Source organism: Cynocephalus volans, chromosome 3 (genome assembly GCF_027409185.1).
Source record: "Cynocephalus volans isolate mCynVol1 chromosome 3, mCynVol1.pri, whole genome shotgun sequence".
Lineage (NCBI taxonomy): Eukaryota > Metazoa > Chordata > Mammalia > Dermoptera > Cynocephalidae > Cynocephalus > Cynocephalus volans.
In genome coordinates this window covers 144,357,565-144,378,611 of record NC_084462.1, presented here as the reverse complement: position 1 = coordinate 144,378,611, position 21,047 = coordinate 144,357,565, and the positions used below count along the sequence as shown (strand labels likewise).

At 41.1% G+C, this 21,047-nt stretch overlaps 1 protein-coding gene across 1 annotated transcript in view; it reads right to left on the bottom strand.

The window, feature by feature from the left end:
• SYT16 (synaptotagmin 16) overlaps positions 1-21,047 on the bottom strand; it is a 115,471-nt gene that overhangs the window by 22,401 nt on the left and 72,023 nt on the right. The window contains exons 3-5 of the mRNA XM_063091368.1: positions 12,267-12,523; positions 6,055-6,495; positions 3,007-3,196 (exon numbers count right to left, since the gene is read on the bottom strand). Coding sequence (XP_062947438.1) covers positions 3,007-3,196; positions 6,055-6,495; positions 12,267-12,523 — 888 coding nt within the window. The remainder of the gene's footprint in view (positions 1-3,006; positions 3,197-6,054; positions 6,496-12,266; positions 12,524-21,047) is intronic.

Here is a 21,047-nt window from a genome sequence, read left to right as displayed (position 1 = left end):
TCTTGCTTAGGAAGAAAAGTTGAAAATATCAGAAGAATCATCTAACTGGGTCAAATAAGCAAGTTCAAAGTTATCTTTTGATTCGTGAGAAATTTTGAGGCAAAAGATTCTCACTTCTAAATCCCAGCCTTTGTCTTTGTTTGCAGCAAGATGTAAAACCTTAACAACATTCTAGAGAAGAAAAGTTCCCAACACTCAGGCTCAACCTGTTTTCCTTCCCACTCCCCTAAGAACCTTCCTGATGTCTGCGTTTTACAGAGGAGGTAACCGCACTGAGCCGAGTACCTCAAGTGCAGAATCTGAGACCCGGCTCACACCAGCACCCACACACGCCTCTCCCCCAGCAGCCGCTCCCGGTGGTGGCTGGTGGCTCCCTCCACTCTGCAGAGCTGCATGCCTGGCCTGCTTCCTCCTCCAAGCCCTGCTCACGCTCCAGGCATCTCCTGGCTCCCATCCTCTTTCCTTCCCTCCCTCCACCCCAACTTTCCTCTAATTCTGTGAGTTACCTCATAACACTCTTGTTCCCTCATCCTTTCTTTTGTTCCCTCATCCTTTCTGTTCCCCCACCCTCTCTTGCTTATGAGAACTAAAAATATAACCTAAGCTGGCCTGGTACCTATCAAAGTAGGGCTCGTGCCTTAATGAAGTGAGACATCATGAAGAACCAATACCGCCAACCTCTAATGCCCTTGAAAGTGCCAAGAGGTTCCCTTTCAGAAGCCCCACAAAGGAACCTTCTACTTTCTCATCACCTCCTAATGAAACTCATTTTTCCGCAAGTACCAGCATTCCACATAGACAAACAAACTTTTATCTCCATATCAGGTTTCTGTTTTAGTTAATAGCATCACAGTGACATTGTTTTCTGTTACTTTGGTTCCAAAGATCCAGCATGTCTGTTACATTTTAAGTTAAATTGCAACACTTTGTCCATGACAAATCATGTCTTAAATGCCAAACTGACTGAAACTTCTGGAATAAAAGCAATTTCTAAATTAGAACTTGCTTTTTCCCCCCTATTCAGTTATAGAGTTTTCTCTGTGGCGTATTTTCTTTTATATAGAAATTTACGCACATAGAATAGTTCCATTCTCAACATCACAGCTTTATATACATTATCCCTACCTATAAACCATTCATTATTATGACACCCATTTTACAGATGAGGAAACTAAGATTTGGAACAGTTTTGTAACTCACAGCCAGTAAGTGGCAGAGCCTGAACTCGCACCTTGGTTGGCCAGCCTCCAGCTGATACTTTCTCAACTACTATGCTGTACTTCTCCCTGCAGTGCTTGGTACCACCCAGTACACAAAGTGAAGCATCCAAGCATGGACTTGAATAGGCCATGAACATGTGATCCCCATCCTCGTCATTCTCTGCACCTCCACCATGTTCCTAAAAAATTGTTCAGACCTTACCAAATCTCAGAAGGACAGGAAAAGAGATTGGCAAAAACTCTGAAGAAGTAGTAAATACAGATCTTTAGTAAATTCAGAGCTATTTTGCAAATCAATGCTGTATCTAGCAAAGAGACTCCAGCTGTGCAATTAATAATCAGCATCTATTATGTATTCTAAATAGCTTTCACCTGACTCTGAGCAGTGACACAGACTATGGCTTATGCACCTGGTCTATTCGGTCATCCAAAGTGCTGGGGCTTTCTTTACTAACTTGTTCTAATGGATTTAATACAGATTGACTAAAAAGATACCCTCATTCAATAGAGCCTTTGTGGGCTGCAGTACAGTTAAGTGCCAAAAAGAGTGAGAGCCCAGATTTGGTTGTAGGAGCTGACCCTTTTCTACTGATTCACCTGGCTTTTCACCTGCTACTGACACATGAGGCCAGTGACCGTTGATACTTTCAGCCTACAGCATTTGTAATGATTTCATCCTTCTTTCAATATGACTTTGGTGCCCATGGTGGGCAGGCTTCCTTGTTCCCAACTCTACCCCCTTCTAGTTTACTTTCCTTTACTTGAAAGGCTGGAAATTCAACATTTTTGAGATTCTCTTGCAGCTAGCATTCCAGACACAAATTACATTCTTCTAATTAAATGTATTTGCATGAGGTCCAGAAAGCAGAACTGAGGCAGAAACCATCTTCCTGCCCCTTTCAAGCTTTTTACTTATTTATTTTTTGCTGACAAGAAAGAGCATAAAAAGCTGAGCTCATTTTTTTTTAACAGTATCATTCCAGTTGGTAATGTCTAACTTCCTGAATGTGAGAGGCCATTGAGGCAGTTGGTGGCAGCAGCAGCTTTTTGAGTCTGGCTTCTTGAACCCTGGACTACAGCTATGGGGTTATGTCTTGAGCACCCCTTTCCAGGGGTGATCGCAGAAGTGGTAGCCCCTCCCCTCAGAGAGAGAGTTCTGCACTGCCCCAGATCCACCTTCTGCACCCCCTTCTACATCATCAACACAAGCACTAACATTTCTTGTGTGATCACTGTGTGTTAGGCATTGTGCTAAACATTTTACATAAATAATTTTATTTAAACCTCAAAACAACCCCATGAGGAAGGTACTACTAATATCTTATTTTTCAGACGCATTAACTGGAGTTCAGAAAAGAGACAAATTGCACAGGATCAGAGCAAATCTAGTGGGTAAGTAATAGAGCTGGGATTCAATCCCAGGTCTGCCTCACTCCAAAGCCTGAGCTGTGCTTCTTTAAAGTTGAGAGCTTGGGATGTATTAGCAAATTTTAATTGCCCATAAACATTATGTTTCTGAAAAGGCATCATTCTTTTCTCTTAAACAATATAGACACACAGGCCAATCCATTTTGTGTCAAGATGCATCTAGATATGGAAGGAGCCTTCAGTCTAATTAAACAGAAAGCTATTTAAAAATACAAAGGTATCACTTTGTGAACACTTGCTTAAACCATACAAAGATCATTTTTACCATAAAAATTAAAGAATTAAGATGAAGCAGACACCACCTCCTCCTTGCCTTTGGAAGGAAGGACCAGAGCTAGGAGGACAGACACACACTTACCAGGCGCTCGGTTAACAGCGAGGTTTCGGAAATGGCTGCCTTTGATCATTTCCACAGATAATCGCCCTGTTGTGGCATTGTACGACAGCCCCACCAAAAGCTCTGGCGTCCCTCCATGGGACAGCGACTGCATGGATGAAGCACTGTCACTGTGAGAAACTGCAGATGGGCTGAGCGGAGACGCTCCACTCTGGAGGGGAAGAGTGACAAAGAATCCATTGGCCCACACTGCACTACTCTCTTTTAGAGAACGCTGATATTATGTGCGGCGAAATGGTGCCCACCCCAGTCTCAATGACTGCCAAAGATTACTAACAGTGCACTCGGTGTGAATTACAATGGGCCTGGGAGCACAGTCATGGCTGAGATCCCTGCATTATTAGCCAACATATCTGTCTCAAGAGCTGTCTCCATTCAATATTTCCTCTCTAAAGACAAAACAGACAAAGATGTTATTGCTAGTGTAAATCAAACCCTCTAAGATACATGGAGAGCTAATAATGCATTTAATCTAGACCAAAACTCCCTTCTGTGTAATCTGTACTTGACTGTTTCTATGGAACCCATCCACTCTAGGCCTGAGCTTTGTTTCCGTTCTCTGCAGCTTCTTGATGAAGCAGTACAAGAGGCATTTTGTCTCAACTATAAAAGAAATGACTGCTGGATGCCTACCACAACATAGAACATTTGGCGCCTACTTCTGCTTCTGAAGGCTGCTAGGTATATGCCAGATACGAAATTTTGCCTTCTAAGGAAATGAATTACATTGAAAATGAACACATTTACAACTGTTTGATAAAGAAGCTGACCCATGGATCATGGATCTAAGTGACCTAGTGGGCACCATGTGAGCCCAGGAGAGAGCCTAAGCTTTCTGTCATGTTTATTCATGTACGTGTGTCTCATCAGCACCCACCTTTATGCACCAGGCACCTCAGGAGGAAGAGAGCAAAGTAGATCAGGACACTGATTCTCACTTGAGAAGCAGGAGTGGGAATCTGCCCTTCCGGGGCAGGACAGCCAGTCTCCCTGAGACACCACCTCCTCCACCAAAAACAAGTGCATTGAACTTTCCTTAAACCTTTCTTCCCAACATTTGAAATTATGTCCTAAAACTTCTTATAAGGAATTCCAATAAATAAAACCAATAAAAGGAATCAAACATTCTGCACATATGAAGGAAAGTATCCTGTTTACCCAACCATGGGCATCTCTGTAGAGCCCCCGGCTTTCATGGAACACAATTTGTACACTACAGGGCTAACAGGTTTTCACAGGTGCCTTACAGTCCCTGCTGTCTAGAAGATAAAAATCCCAAGATGAAAATTTTCTTGCTTCTCGGGTGAGGATCACTTCCACCCCTGCACTTCTACAGAAGGTTCTACTGTGGCACCCATCACTGCACCACTTGCCCTCCCGTCAAGTTCTGAATCTGTATAAATCTCTCAGTACTCAGGGCATGGCCTAATATCTGGCATATTATCATGCTCAATGAATAACTGGTAAATGAAAGAATTTTCACCTTCAGAGTTCTTTTACACTGGCTCATTTTCCCCATTCAACTCTGTGCCCCCAGCACACAGCACAGGGCCTGGCACAGAGAAATACAGGTGTGATCACACCTATATTTTAGTGCAGGATCCCTCATGACTTCCTAGAGCAGCTTCTTTCCATGATTTCAGATATACTTTACTAAGAGCTAGAAAAAAGAGGGATTTGAGCAGAGGTGAGATATGATCTGGTTATGCTTTAAAATGCTCATTCTGGCTCTGTGTTGGGAATAGTGTGGGGGCAGAGGCAGAAGCACCACCAGGGGGTTGCTTCAATAATCCAGCAGAGAGCCAGGTTCTGCTGTGATGGAAGACAGAGCTCGCAGGATTTCAGGTGGAAAAGAGAAAAATCACAGACAACGTCTAAGATATTTTACCTTAGCTACTGGGAGGATGAAGTTCAGGCAAGATGGGAAAGACTGCACGTGCAATAGATTTAGGGAGGCAAAAAATCAGGATTTTAAGTCCAGAGATGTTAATTTTGAGATCTCATTAGACATTCAAGTGGACAGATCCCTCACCACCACATTCCAGCTTTTCTGGCTCCTTGGCTACTCCTCAAATGTGACAAGCTCCTCCCCACATCCTGACACCTGCAGGTGCCATTCTCTCTGTCTGGAGTCCTCCTCATTTGCACGTCACCAGTCTTGCTCCCTCAATTCCTTGAGTTCTGTGTTTTATCACCACCTCAAAGAAAGCTTCTCTGACCCCTCTAAAAAACAGCAGACTGTGTCACTCTGTCTCCTTGCCTTCCTCCACTACACAGTAAGCTCCCCAAGAATCAAGGCATCACGTGTTCCTTTCTTTCCTTCATCCGCTTTGCCCAGACAGCACTTGACAGTATGTGCCTTTGAATGAATGGCCGATTGGCTCAATAACCCAGGATGGCTACCTGATCTTTTTACATGGTTTTTTAAAGGAGATCTTTACATTAGGCAACATATAACCCATGACAATAGTGGGCTGCTCATCTTGTAGACACATAAGCTATGGCGTCTTTCCTTGAAACCCTGGGGTAAGCAAAGGAATGGGGCACATGAGAGGAGTCCGGACAGACTAATGGAAAGTCTCAGAAGTGGCTGGGGTTGAGGGCTGCTGTTGCAGCCTGCACCAGCATATTTGTGAAGGACCTTGTCTTGAAAGTCCCATCTCTGAGATTCATCATAATGCATTTGGGGGTGGTAGGGGTGTGTAGGACCACTTATCCACTATCCAGAAGGCCAAGCCACCTCTCCTGGTTTTTCCATGCCCTGTTCCACACTGCTTTTGTCATTTCCTAAAATGGACAGGGAATACATCACCAGATTATTGAGAAGACAGGCATGAAAGACCCATTGTACCATGAAGTGCAAATCATGGCTTATATGGATGAGGAGAGCCAAATGGAAAATTAAATTAAGGTCTCTGAATTCATGGGCTGAACATACTAAATCAAGGGCTGACAATCCCAGGTCTTCAAACACATCACGTCATTAGCAGCACCATTTAACATACTCACGCTTATATTACTTCTTGGCTCCAGAACCAGAGTCACTTTCATTTCCCCTTCTGGGTGCAGGTGGCTGAGACGGAACAATTTCTCTCCCATCATTCTCTCTCGGGTCATCTTGCGGGCAGCGTACAGGCGGAAGCGGATGGCACAGGCAGCCACATCTCTGGGCTCCAGCTTGGTGAAAGTGACCTTCTCCTGGAAGACGGGGTTGGGCCCTCTCTGTATGCTCGTCCTGCCCCTCTGCTTCTTACTGGGCAGCAGCACTACATGAACTTGCCAGGAGTTGACACCACTTCGGTCCTTATCCGGGAGGCCCTGTGCTCTCACAATGGTCACTGTGAGCTTCTGGCTCGCAGCGCTATGTTCAAAGATGACATCTAGGTCACCGCACCTTGAGATGGGCTCTGAGACCCCAGATGGCACCTGCAAATTGGTCCCATCCTGCTCCTGTTGAAGGCAGAGGAAAAGATGAGGAATGGACATGATAATGCCCAACTACATTTTGATGAGTTGGTGCTCCTTTGTGCTTCCTCAGAATCTCATGTTTTCTGACTGCTGTGCATGTCCCCCTATATTAGAAAGCTCTGTTTACTGGTCTGTTTCTCCACATCGGACTGTGAATTCTCTGAGGGCACAGTGCCTGGCATATAGTGAGGTTTTGTGAATGTTTTTGAAGTGAATCAAGTTTTTATATTTTGCAAAGTGTTTTCATATATACTCCTTCTCAAAAAGCACAATTGCCCACTAGCATTGACACCAACGTAGATACTAAGTCTAAATATAAGTTAACCATGCAATTGCCAACAGGTGACTTTTCCTTCCATCCCCAGGAGAAATGGTCGAACCTGGGCCTGTTTTCTACAGGCCAGAATCTCCTCCAGACAAGAATCTTTTTTTTTTTTTTAACTTCCCAATATATGTTGTAGTTGATTTTCATGACCCTTTACCTGTTCCTCTTCCCACTTCCCTCTCTCCTCTCCCCCACAACATTACAGACAAGAATCTTACTGGGGGATCCTGGGCAGATAACCCTTCAGTATATTTTTAACCTATATGGGAGAAAAGGTTTAGGGCTGAACTTCTCAAACTTTAATGTGGACCTGAATCTTCTGAGGATTCTGATTCACAGGTCTGAGGTGGGGCCTAAGACTCTGCATTTCTATGAAGCTCACAAGGGATGCTGACGGTGCTAGCTCAGATCACACTCTGAGTAGCAAGAGTTTAGGAGGGCATACCCAGCAGCCATTTATCAAACAGAGACACTAGACCTGAAGCCAGAGCACCTGGACTGAAATCAAAACTCTACTACTGACTAGCTTTTTGATCCCAGCCAAATAGCCCTGCCTCTCTGTACTCTGGCTGGGAAAATGCATGTTAATGTCTACTTGGTAGAGTGTTGCTGTGAAGTTTTTTTTTTTTTTTTTTTTTTTTTTGTAAAGATGACCAGTAAGGGGATCTTAACCCTTAACTTGGTGTTGTCAGCACAACAATCAGCCAGTGAGCGAACTGGCCATCCCTATATAGGATCCGAACCCACGGCCTCGGTGCTACCAGCACCACACTCTCCCGAGTGAGCCACGGGCCGGCCCAGAAGTTTTAATAGATGTAAAAATACCTTGCTCAGACCAGACTTCATAAATATCTATTCCCACCACTGGACTGGTGCTACCTATTCTCAAACATGGCCTCTCTCCTTATGGAATATCATCCTTAGATAGCAATTCACTTGTGGCCACTCAGATCTGATGACCTCACTGGGACCTTACTGAGCTGAACTGCATTTACTATAATGAACCACCCCACCAACAAATTATAAATAATGTCAATGTGATTTCGTTTTCCTCTGGAGCCATGACTCTTATCTGTAACTAGCCTTTGGGTTGATTCTTCGTATAAATCAGTTCTTATTTATGTAATTGAACACCAGACTTTGCCAATTTAGAGATATCTTCATTTCAAAATTATAATAAAACACCTCAAAAAGTGCATTTATTGGTGAAACTTTCCCACAGAGTTCAGGTAAAATACATTGTTCTCTGGAATCAAACATCCTTAGAAAGCCCAAGTCTACCACTTATTAGCTCTATGACACTGGGCGAGTTATTTAATCTTTTCCACATTCTGTTTTCCTCAATAGTAAAATGGAGATATCTACTATATAGGGTTGTTGTGAAAAGTAGAGGACTTGACATATAATATGAGGGTACTTCAAAAAGTTCGCGGAAAAATAGAATTTAAAGATAACATGAATCTTTCCATGAACTTTTTGAAGACCCCTCGTAGATATCTAATAAATGCCTTTCTCTTTTAAGATTCAAATTCATCAACCAAGAAAATTTAGATTTCTTGTAAAATAAGGGAAGCTTCTTATATCCTTTCTTCTGAGCATGCAATCGTGTGTAAGTGTTTCTATTCAGAGGTACTTAGTTTCAAATGATAAAAGTGGTTGCCATAGAGACTTGAATACAACTGACTAGTGTATATATAATATTAGAAGCAAGTTTCCAAGGAGTTAGGCGAACTCAAAAATCAAATCAGTCTTCTCTCAAACTCCCTTGTCTCCTCTTAAAACTTCCATCTATTTTAGCCTACTCTTCATCATTTCTATATTGCCTGCTAACGTAAATATATAATAGCTAACATCTACTAAGCCATTCCTTATGCCAGGGACCATAGCAAATCCTTTATAGACTATATAAAAGGCAGCTCTTATACACTTCAGATCTTCTTGGCCTCATCTCTTATTCCATCTTCCCTACAGGTGTAGCCTGTCTGGGCTCTAAGTGGCTTCAGCCTGGAATAACCCAATAAAGTCTTATCTCCTGCCCCTACTATATAGTTCTCAGCTCTTACCACTGGCCTATTGATACCGAGGCTTAGAAAGCTGCAGAACGCTGCTTGGCACCCATGTATGTAAAGTCCATAGTATGTGGGGGTTAAGCCCCCATGCAGTAAACTTTTTTCTCCTTAATCAGATGTCCTGAGATCAGTTTATACAGCTCTTTGGAGTGTGGTCCCACGTGATCAAGCAATGAGTCATACTGAGTGGTGGCCAACTCAACTGCACATTTTCATACTGGATCTCCTTTCTTCCCTGCCTCACTCTCCCTGTCCTTTACTCTTGTTCCCTGGAACTGCATTCCCTAACAAAGCAAGGAACCAAAACCTTTGCCTTAGGCTCTGCTTCATTGAGGAATCCAACTAAGAAACATCATCTTTTAAAAAATATTTACATCAACCTAATGAAGTAGGTATTTTAATATCTTTAATTTCTAGAGGAGGAAATTAAAGCTTAGAAACACACTCATCCCCCATGCCCCAATCCTATGTCCAGCCAGGATTATCCAGCAGTCTGTGTCCACAGCCTGCCTTAACCAGTATTCAATACTCAAAATCTCAAACCTTATGCTGAAACATAAGGTCTCCCTTCTTCTCCCCTGAACCTTTCACCATAGCTATCTATATGTATATTAAGTGGGTGAGATAGAGAGGGAAGAAGATGGAAGGTGGGGGTTGAAAAAACACACTACTGTGAATTCCACATCCCTTTAGGCCTGGGTTTTAATATTAGTTAACGTTTCCTAGTTTTATCATCAACTTCAAGGCCAAGGTAAAAATATCCTAGTTAATGAGGATCTCTGCACTCATCTCTCAGGTTATCTATTCAAATAAACACCCATTCCACCTGCAGGTTTCTGGGGGTATCCTGGGTAGGGCTGGGCAGTAACTGTCCTGGAACTCTGAAAAAGGCACAGCTCCAGGCAACGGCCAGGCTCTGGATGAGCCAGTCCAAGCTGCAACCCATGAAAACTGGGCTTTGTAGCCCCTAGCTAGTTCCTGGGTTAATCTGCGACAAAGATATGTAAAGGCTGGCATTTTCATAGCAATTAATTATTTCAACACACTTTACCTATCACCAGGCAACCAAAGAAGCTCCTTATGTAGGTACTGTTAATACTGCTAATCCATCTGACCTTCCTGCAAAGTAAAAATCTCTTCGTTTTTATCCCCATTTGGCAGATTTTAATTAACTTTTCAAGGCCAACCAATTAATCGGTGGAAAGCAGAGATGAAAAGTGGGACAGCTGTCTCCCTATGTGCTCAAAATCACCAGCCACCTTCCATAGTCTTCCTGGCCAAGCCCGGGGTCTGCAGGAATAAGGAAATGGCCTTTTCCAGCAGAGAAAATCATCAGCCTGACAAGTAGTCACACTGCATGACTGGCTTCCTTCTGAGACAAAATAAATAATTCCTTGAGCTCTAATATCCTGGGTTTTTCTTTCAGATGGGAACTCTTATGTCAAATTGTCCAAACTCATGTAGATTTAAAGATTTTCCGTCAAATTGAAAGCTTTTCTGTTTTAGTAAGATGGTGTTGATGTTATCTGTGTGGCACAAAGTAAACAGACCCACAATATGTTCCTTATGCCAGATGCACGAGGGAACATGGGGCTTTCAATACAGCTAAGAGGCAAAAAAATCAATTGATAAAAGGCGAGCTAAGTCTGCAAAGCAGACAGTTACGAGAACTGCCTCTGAGTTGGATTTGAAGTTCTACTGTAGGAGCACCAAATTACAGCTTTTGTCTCAAAATAGATAGGAGGTTGAATGAAGCACACAGAGATGTCTGGGTATTTTTGGAGTCTGGGAACATTCAGTACTCTCAACACCAAGTCTTCTATTAAAGCTCTTGAAGGCAGGTAAATGGTAGGTTGCCTGGAGAAGGCAGTTGCAAGACAAATGGCACAATTATAAAGGACACAGATTATCAATACACAGGTATATAGTTCTGTTTTGTTGTTTTGTTTTTAAATATCTTTAAATGTTATTTTTAAATAACAAAATATTTCTAAATGTTATTGTATGGAATTTGATATGACCCTTACTAGTAAACAGATGGGAAACAGACTTTTTTTAAACAAAACTTAGAAAGTTAATGGCTTTGGATTCATCTATTTGAATGGCTGCTTTTTAACAAGCTGCAAGCTATGTATCTGAGTTACCATTTCTGGTCTTCAACAGAAGCATCAACACAGGGGCGTGGATGTGCATCCATACATCTTACACACGCCCTACACACCCCAACGTGTTAGCAGTAAGGCTTTGGAACATGATTTTCTGTGACGTTTTTTCTTTTCCTTGAGCATTTAGTGTATGTGACAGCCCAGGTCCTAATAAGAGATTTATCCTATTTATTTTCTCAGACTAATACTAATAAAATCCATTCAGGTTTCTTCTCCTTTCTCCATCCCCACAAATAATTTTAAAGTTTTATATGACTTATTTCATCAAAATTAATTTCAAATTATGTATTAAACACTACTATTTAACACTTTCCAATGTCATTCAATCATAATAGGAAGGATCTATCTAGCAAAGAATAACCACAAGTGCCTCTAAGATAAAACGATGTTTGTAAAATACTCTTCACAGTCCTTGGCATGTAGTCACTCTCAATAAATGGTAGCTACTACCACTATCACCTCCAGTCATATCACTGGATGGCTAGGCATATTCTGGACTAAGATTTAATTGGAAAAGAAATTTAGAAGAAGTAGCTTTTATCAGATTTATTCTAAAAAGCAATGCCAATGGCCAGAGAGTAATTGCAGATTAATGCTGTCTTCTAGACCTTTGATTTAATTCAAAGCTAACAAATATACTCACACTGCAAGACCCTCATAATAATCTCTTGTATAATTTAATTGGAGGACCATTCATTTTATTTTAGTTCAATTTTCAAATAATTTCCATATTCAAATAATCCATAACTCATGATTTGGGGTGAACAAAAATAGACGCCACTTAATTGAAACCATGGAGAAAATAAACCAGTCTCTCTAAAGAACCAAAAATTCCTTTATATAAAATTAAGCCTGTAAAAAGCCTTTACACAAAAGAGAAGTCTGACTGCTGCTGGGTCTATTCTGCCACCATTCTTATTCTTTATTTTTTTCCACCATTTTTTTTCCATTTTAAAAGAAATTTATTTATGATTCTTTTATTGACATGTATAGGGGCTTTGGACATCTGAATAAAAATTGATTTCAAATAAAGGCTACTTAGGTCTTTGTTTTTCAAGGCAATGCTTCCTTTCTAGCAATTTGTTTGGGGGGTTGGCAGGGAGATCTGAAGGTGGAGGAAGGTGGGAGATGAGAGAGGGAGCCACTGAATGCCCACCACTAAAGCAAGGGAAGAATGGAAAAGAAATAACTTGCCTCTGGACCCCACACGGAGGAGCTGTCAGTAGCATAGGAATCTTCAAATCCCCGGTTATTAAAAGCTGTCTCCATCTCCAAGCTGCCGTCTGTGGACTGGCGACTGAAGCTTCGGACCACAACAGTCTCTTGGTGAGCTGCACCATGGTGTCTGGTATCCCCTCTCTCACATGGGGACTGTGAGTGGGCAAAGTTGGGATCATCTTCACCATAAGACAGATTCTCAGAATAACTCAGTTGGCTGGTTCCATCCAAATCTAAATTTACAATAAGGATACTATTTCAAATGCGTTATTCTTTTTACACCTTTTTACCTAGAGAAACTGAGCAACTGCAACCACAACAACTAAGACCATAAAAACAAAACCCACACCAATAACACCTGCAGAAACATAATTCCACCCATACAGTGGATAAACTTGGTCCATGCAACCAAAAAAGACCATTAGCTTATTATGTGGGGTACAAGAAGGTTTAACACTTCCTAATAATATGACTACAAAAAAAATCTATATTTATTTAGAAGGATAAAATACACACATTAGCAATTTGTTGGGGTTAATAATCACAAGACTGTGGGAATAGATCTAGAAAGCAAAAATAGCCATCTAATATGGAGAAAATACAGTCTCTTGATTCTACCACTTTTCCTTCTCTCTTCCATGTTCACTATATTATCTTCTGCATAAAAGGCTTCGGGGGTTCTCCCAAGTAAAAAGTCTTCTCTTTGATCCATGGAAAGAACACTACATTTGGATTCATATGACTTGGGTTTAATTCCTGTCTCTGCCTTAAGAACTTAAAAAATATTCAAACTCCCAGAACATTTGTTTCCTTACCTAAAAAATGATAAAAGCCTTCAGAGGGTCATTATGGACACATGAAATAATACCCATCTGGCAGCCAGCAGGCCTTCCACAAATATTAGCCTTGCTTACCTGTCTGGCCTGAACTGGCCTCATTCAACCCATCAAACCCCATTTCTGGAGGGAGAGGGCAGAACAAGATGGCTGACCAAAAGACTCTACTGCTTGTCTCCCACAAAAGCAGACGAAACAATGAATATGCAACTACAGTTGGACAAAAGTAACTAAATGAGAGCCCTGGAGCACATCACAGGAGTAACAGGAATGCTAGTGAGCAAAGAAACTCAGGATAGCCACATAGAGAATGGAAGAAAACACTAGCCTCCAGCACCCTATCCCCCAGCCAGGAGCAGCAGGGAACCAGCAGCCCTCATCAGCAGCTTGGACACCTACCGTCCTAACTACTGGGGACTCTGGCAGTCCTCATAGGCATTAAGCCAGGCTGAGGGAACTCCCTGGCGTCCACGCAGCTGTGCTCTGCCAGAAGAGCTGACACGGCCCTGCTTTCTGAGGCTCAACTGTCCCATCTCGGAGTTGGAACTGCTGCTAAGGGGTATCTGATACTCTTTCATCCCGGAGACTAAGCTGCCATTGAACGGACTTCCCTCATCCAGCTGACAGTAGCTGTCACACCCTGCCCTGAAGAGCTAAGCAGTGGTGAAGCCACCCCACCAATCCCTCCCAGTTGCAGCTGTGCACCCCTTCCCCTCAGGCTGGAACTAAAGCTGCACACTCCTTCTCGGGGAATCTTTAACTGCCCCTCACAGTTGTGGCTGTGCCCTGTTCCCTGAGACTAAACTGAAGGGGTGCATTGCCCCCTGGCAAATTGCTGTTTTAGCTGAGAAGTTGCTTGGCTGAGAAGCTGCTTGGCCAAGCTAAGCAGTTGTGCACTCCAGGGCTGAGCTGATGTAGTACCTCGCATCCCAGCAAAACACAGCAGTGGCTGAGCTGAGACACCCTGCCCTAGGAGCCCAACAACTCTAGTACTCTGCTTCCCTGAAGCTGAACTATTCCCCTAGAGACAGGGCTGCTGAGACACCTCTTCCCCCAGAAAGTGAAGTCAGTGCTGTGCTGCTCCCTAACCCCAAGGACCAAACAACAGCTGTGCTGTGCCATTCTGGGTTCTTGCCGCCATTGTACCTCGCATCACAGAGACTGAGATATTGCTAAGTCCCACTACTCCAGGGTCTATAGGCATCACCACAAGGTGCCTCATCCCCTGGGAACCAAAGGATAACTGACCTCCATTTATTGTGGTTCCTGAATGTCAGCCATACTCTGCTCCCTAGGCTCAAACTACCAGAACATCCCTTCTTCTCCAGAATTGGGCAAGTGCTGTACTCAGCCCTTCAAGGACAGGATCATAGCTATAACCTGGCCCACAGAGCCCCAGTTGCCAGGGGTGCCTCAAAGCCACAGATCTGGATGCTGTGGGCAATTGACATCCAACACTGCCACAGACAGTGAACCTGCACCTTAATACCTAGGTGCCACAAGAGGTTTGTGAGACACAGTCACTCTGAGCACCTGCACCTGGAACCCAACATCATTGCAGCTACTTGTAGGTGAGGTCAGACCCAACACCAAAGGGAATACCCTTGACCAAGTTTCCCCATTGTGGAAAAAATGAGAATAGGAGACATTAAAATCCCTTGCCACTGAAGACCTTAACAACCTATGCCACTGCTGCTGACACGAACATCTACAGGCCTTCCTTCTATACCTAATTTGTTTAGCCCTTTTATGATGAAGAGTGTTGAACTTTATCAAATGCTTTTTTTATGACTATGGGAATGATGATATGGTTTTTTCCTCCATTCTGTTGATGTGATGCATCACATTTATTGATTCACATATGTTAAACCAACCTGTCATCTCTGGGATAAATCCCACTTGATCATGGTGAGTTACCTTTTTAATACGTTACTGGATTTGGTTTGCTAGTACTTTGTTGAGGATTTTTGCATCAATGTTCATCAGGTACATTGGACAACAGTTTTCTTTTTTTGTTGTGCTCTTGTCTAGTTTCGATATCAGGGTTAATGCTGCCTTGTAGAATGAGTGTGGAAGACCTTAGCACAATAAAGTCCATATATGCCAAAACAACAGCGAATTATCATACTGATTGGGGAAAAGCAGAAAGTTCTTCCTTTAAGAACTGCAACAAGACAAGGATGTCCACTCTTTCCAGTTTTATTCAACATAGTACTGGAAATCCTAGCCAGAACAATTAGGCAAGAAAAAGAAACAAAGGGCATCCAAACTGGAAAAGAGGAAATCAAATTGTCCCTGTTTGCAGATGACATGATCTTATATACAGAAAAACCTGAAAGCTCCACCAAAAAATCTCTTAGAAATGATAAATGAATTCAGTAAAGTTGCAAGATACAAACTCAATACACAAAAATCAGTAGCATTTCTATATATTAATAATGAGTAAGATGAAAAAGAAATCAAGAAAGCAATCCCATTTACAACAGCTACCAAATATATATATATATATATACGAATTAATTTAACCAAGGAGATGAAATATCTCTACAAGAAAAACTATAATATCATGATGAAAGAAATTGAAGAAGGCAAAAAGGAATGTAAAGATATTTTATGTTTATGGGTTGGAAGAATTAATATTGTGAAAGTGACCTACTATCAAAAGTGATCTACAGATTCAATGCAATCCCTATCATAATACCAGTGACATTTCTCACAGAAATAGAAAAAACAATCCTAAAATTCATATGGAATCACAACAAACACCAAATAGCCAAAGCAATGACAAGCAAAAAGAACAAAGCTGGAAGCATCACAGTACTGATTACAAAATACACTAAAAAGCTATACTACAGAACAGACACACAGACTAATAGAACAGAGTATGAATCTGGCCCTCACATCATGGGCAGGAGGGGTTACAATTAGCTTTGTATGTCATGAATATTCTTAATAAATAAATTAATTAATAAATTAATTAATTAATTAAGAATAAAGATCCTGGATATAAAACCATGTATTTAAAGCCAGCTGATTTTTGAGAAAGGTGCGAAGAGTATTTAATGGGGAAAGGACAGTGTCTTCAGTAAATAGTGCTGAGAAAACTGAGTATTCACATGTAGAAGATTGGAACTAGATCTGTATCTCTTATACATAAAAATCAACTCCAAGTCCAAATGGATTAAAGATCTAACTTTAAAATCCAAAACTATGAAACTACTAGAAGAAAATATAGGGGAAATACTATGCAAAATGGGAGTGGGCAGCACTTTTTTGGACAAGACTGCAAAGGCACAAACAACTAAAGCAAAAATAGACAAATTGGACTACATCATACTAAAAAGTTTCTGTACAGCAAAGGACAGAATCAACAAAGTGAAGAGACAACATACAGAAGGGAGAAAGTATTTGTAAACTACACATCAGAAAGTGGACTAATATCTGGAATATACAAGGTACTCAAACAACTCAACAGCAAAAACCAAATAACCCAATCAAAAAATGGGCAAAGAACCTGAACAGACATTTCTCAAAAGAAGACAGACAGCTGGCCAACAGGCATATGAAATATGCTCAACATCACTAATCATCAGAGAAAGACAAATTAAAACCATGATGAGATATCACCTTACTCCAGTTAGAATGGCTATTATCAACAAAAGAGAAAATAAATGCTGACAAGAACAGAGAGAGAAGGGAACTCTCCTATATCGTTAGTGGGAATGTAAATTGCTACAGCCATTGTGGAGAGCAGTATGGAGGTTCCTCAGATAACTAAAAGTTAAACTATACTATGACCCAGAAATCCCACTACTGGATATACACACAAAGGAAATTAAATCAGTATATCGAAGAGACACCTGTACTCCCATGCTCATCAAAACACTATTTACAATAGCCAAGAGATGGAATCAATCTAATTGCCCATCAACAGATGAATGGATAAAAAGTACTGTAGTACATATACACAATAGAATACTATACAGCTATTAAAAAAAATTCCTGTCATTTGCAGCAACATGGATGGAACTGGAGACCATCAGGTTAAGTAAAGTTAGTCAGGTACAAAAGGACAAATGCCACATGATCTCACTCATATGTAGAAGCTAAAAAAAAAAAGAAAAGAAAAGAAAAAAGAAAGGAAAAAAAGAAAAAAGTGGTTCTCAGAGAAGTAGAGAGTAGCATGATAGTTACCAGAGGCCAGGAGGGGAGGGGGGCAGGAAGGAGGGGAAGTAGTGGAGTAATGTGTACAAAACTATGCTATCTCCCCTAAGTGGACCAATGTACAGTATATGCATGTATTGAAACAATACACTGTACCCCACAAATATGCACAATTAAATGTTAAAATAAAATTTTAAAAACACATTTTCTACTGCTTACCAACTCACCATCATCTCTGGTCACACTGGCTCATGAATATGCTAGTTGTGTATTTCTGTCCACAGTGGTCCGCAAACCCTCCCTTGTGTCCTTTCCTTCCTGTCCATCCAAAGCACCAGCAACTCCTGAACCTTTCCTGACTCCTTCAGATGCGATGTTTTTCTAAGCTTAGTGTTGCTCCTCTCTCTTTCTCTCTCTCTCTCCCTCACAGTTTTCCCCCACACTGTCCCTCCCTTTCCTCTCCCTCAATGTCTAGCTTGCCCTCACATGGTAAAAAAAAAAAAACTGGCAGGGTCTTCCTAAACAACAACTTTCACCCCGGTTTGCCCCCACACTCAAAGAGCAGCTAAGGATATCTTATCTCTTTGTTTTCCAGTCTCCTCAAGCAGTCCCCATCCCAGGATGAGAGAAAATTAAAGATACAGACAGGATGAGTAAGTGGGATGGCAAAGTATATGTCATAAATTCAGCTCTTATGTAGACACTGTACGGTAGCAATTGTTTCTCTGGTTAGCCTTATAACTTCAACTAGAACATAAGCTCCTTATATGACCTTAAGCAACATATATCTACTGCCCATTGGTGGGTTGTTACTAAACCTTCAAATAACTTTAAAGTCTAGGAGGGTAACAAATATTTGAAGCAGCCAGGTGTGTAGCAACATGCAATGGTGGTGACAGCAGTTTACTGGAGAATACATGACCCATCTATAGTAAGCATTCAAACTAAAAATATCTTATAACCCTATGCAGCCCATATAAAAACATCTTCAGGCAGATGTGGTCCACAGGGCACACCTTCAGACTTCTGATTTGGGATTTTGCAAAACCACAGCAGACCACTGCTGAAGTGAGAAGTTCACCTATCTGCTTGGTTATTTTTAATAATTCAGTCCAGGTCCCTAGAAAACACTTGTGTAGTATACCACAAAATTTTTACATTCACACTTTCAGTTATTTGGCAAACACATTTAAAAAGGCCACAGAAAATGACACAATAAGGGAAACTCCACGTGCAAAAACCTGCAGCATGAAGCAGAATTTTCTTCTAAGTCTCTAATTAGCACACCCATTCCTCATACACATGAACAGCAAAATGTCCTATTAAACAGTGGGTTATCCATCAACATGTGTAGCACGCAGCAGGATTTCAGCACAAACTCTAACTTTGCCAAGTAATTAGCCCCATAAAATTGTCTCATGACTTTAACTCCTATGGTGATAATACCTAGATCAGTAATAAGAGAATTTTCAAAAGCTGCATTAAGCCTTGAAAAGCTATTCATAACCAAAAAAACATGAGAACTATACTAATATAAGAAGCCATTTTCCATGACAGACTAGCAAGGAATGAATTAAAAAAGCACATCTGGAGTACAAGTCAAGTTGCAAGGAGGAGGAAGGAGAAAGGTGTTTCACCTTTATATAAAGCAGTCTTCCCATGACTTTAATTAAAGAAGATCATGTCACCTTAAACACATACAAACAAAAGCAATTGCCTATTTTCAGAGAAGTGTATCCTGGCTTCTCAGAAATTATAGGCCACAATTATGTCACCTCAACCATATTTATTTTAGCAGAGAAATCCTTCAACTTGTTTAGTCCATATTCCACTTTGACGGAATAAAACCCTATTATCCAATTACTTTCTTTCATACTCCCAAACCCCTCTCCCCCATCACCACCCATATACAAAAACTGCTGCATAACATCTATGATGGTCAGTTTTGTGTGTCAACTTGGCTAGGGTATAGATGCCAATTATTCAATCATACGCTAATCTAGGTGTTGCTGGGAAGGTATTTTGTAGATGTGATTAAAGCCCAAGGTCAGTTGACTTCAGGTAAAGGAGATCATCATAGATAATCGGTCAGATGAAAGACCTTAAGATAACTGAGGCTTGCCTGGAGAAGAAGAAATTCCACCTAAGAACTGCAGCTTCAGCTCATACCTGAGAGTTTCAGCCTACCCTATGGATTTTGGAGCTGGAGCTATGTATTTCTGTCCCCTAGCCAGCCTCTACAATCACATAAGCTGATTCTTTGCAATAAACCTCTTGAGATACATGCACATACCCATATATATGTTATATGTACATGTACATCATGTATGTACATGCATGTATGTACTCCTACTGGTTCTATTTCTCTGGTTAAACCATGATTATACACCATCCCAAACAAAACTGAGCACAAATTCTGGGGACAATTGAGCTGTTTTTGGTGACGTCTGGAAAGTAAGGTCTATCTTGTATGAAATATCCTAAGAATTAACTATCCCATAAGCAAAAATGAGGTTACCACTCAAAAAGAAAGTCCCAGTAAGTGAACCATTATTCTGCAGCCCACCTTTCATGCCTAAAAACCTTACAGCATCTGATCCAGACCACTTAGACCAAACCCTCTTTGACATTATCAGGAAGGCAGTGACAATGGGCAATAACGCTAAATCAGATACACAGGACAAAAATGATCTTTCCTGGAGTATGGTTGTAATAACCTTACCACTGAATCTAGAATGAAGGATCTCACTTAGGATGAAACATGAGACAATCTACCAGCAGCCCATTCATATACTTGTATTTGGGCTTCTAATTTCACGGTGCAACACTTCTGAATGCATTTTTAAAGTAGAGGAATAGTCTACAATTAAATTTGATCTTAGAAACCTATGCTTACAGTAGAATAAAATAGCTAAATGAATAGATAGAGAACATGCCAAAAAAAAAAAAATCCTCTCTGCAGTGCATGCTTAATCTCTTCACTGTTCTTGATCACTGAAACAAATCCATTGATGTAAACATGAAGAAAAAGAAATGACATAGGAAAAAAAATCAAGCAATTAAAACTATTTTATCATTTTCAGGGCACTTGATAATCTAAAATTTGGCATGCAGTTTTTCCCTTGAAATCTTGTTGATTTTCTTCAAAATCTACAGGTAACTTATTCAATGTAGTGGACTTTTTCCTCTAATAGAGAAAAATTTGCCTTTTCTATCACCATCTGTCAAAAATTCAGAATTACCAGTTATGACAAGAGATAAGTAATTGCTAATTCCAGGAAGGGTAAGGGTGTGAATGGTTGTCAGAATTCTCAGACCATCAGCCATTTGTGTAAATCAGAAAGCAGACACTTGGGCTTCTGGGAAATGGGGCCATTAGCTTCAGAATTAAACAAGCTACTCCTAGGGAATCAGCTGCTATTAACTTTCATTAGCTAACATTTGCCCTCTTGATGGAGAGAAAGGAATGCTGTGATGTAGCACCAGAGAAGAAGAAAAGCCAAGAGAGGGCGTGAGGAAATAACAGAGGGTCTGCAGCCACTGGTGCTGTGGTTGGTTACACAAGGACTTTATTTGTTAGCTGGAAAGAATAGCAATAAAATATGTTATGTCAGCCTACATCGATAAGTCAAACTACATGATGGATAGCAAGTTATTCCTGCCCCAAAATAGCGTTCTCTTGGTTAAGTCTACCTCTTTTTCCCTTTGTTTTTTTCTGCCTTCCCTGTCTCATCGACAAATCAAAATTTCTTCTCCT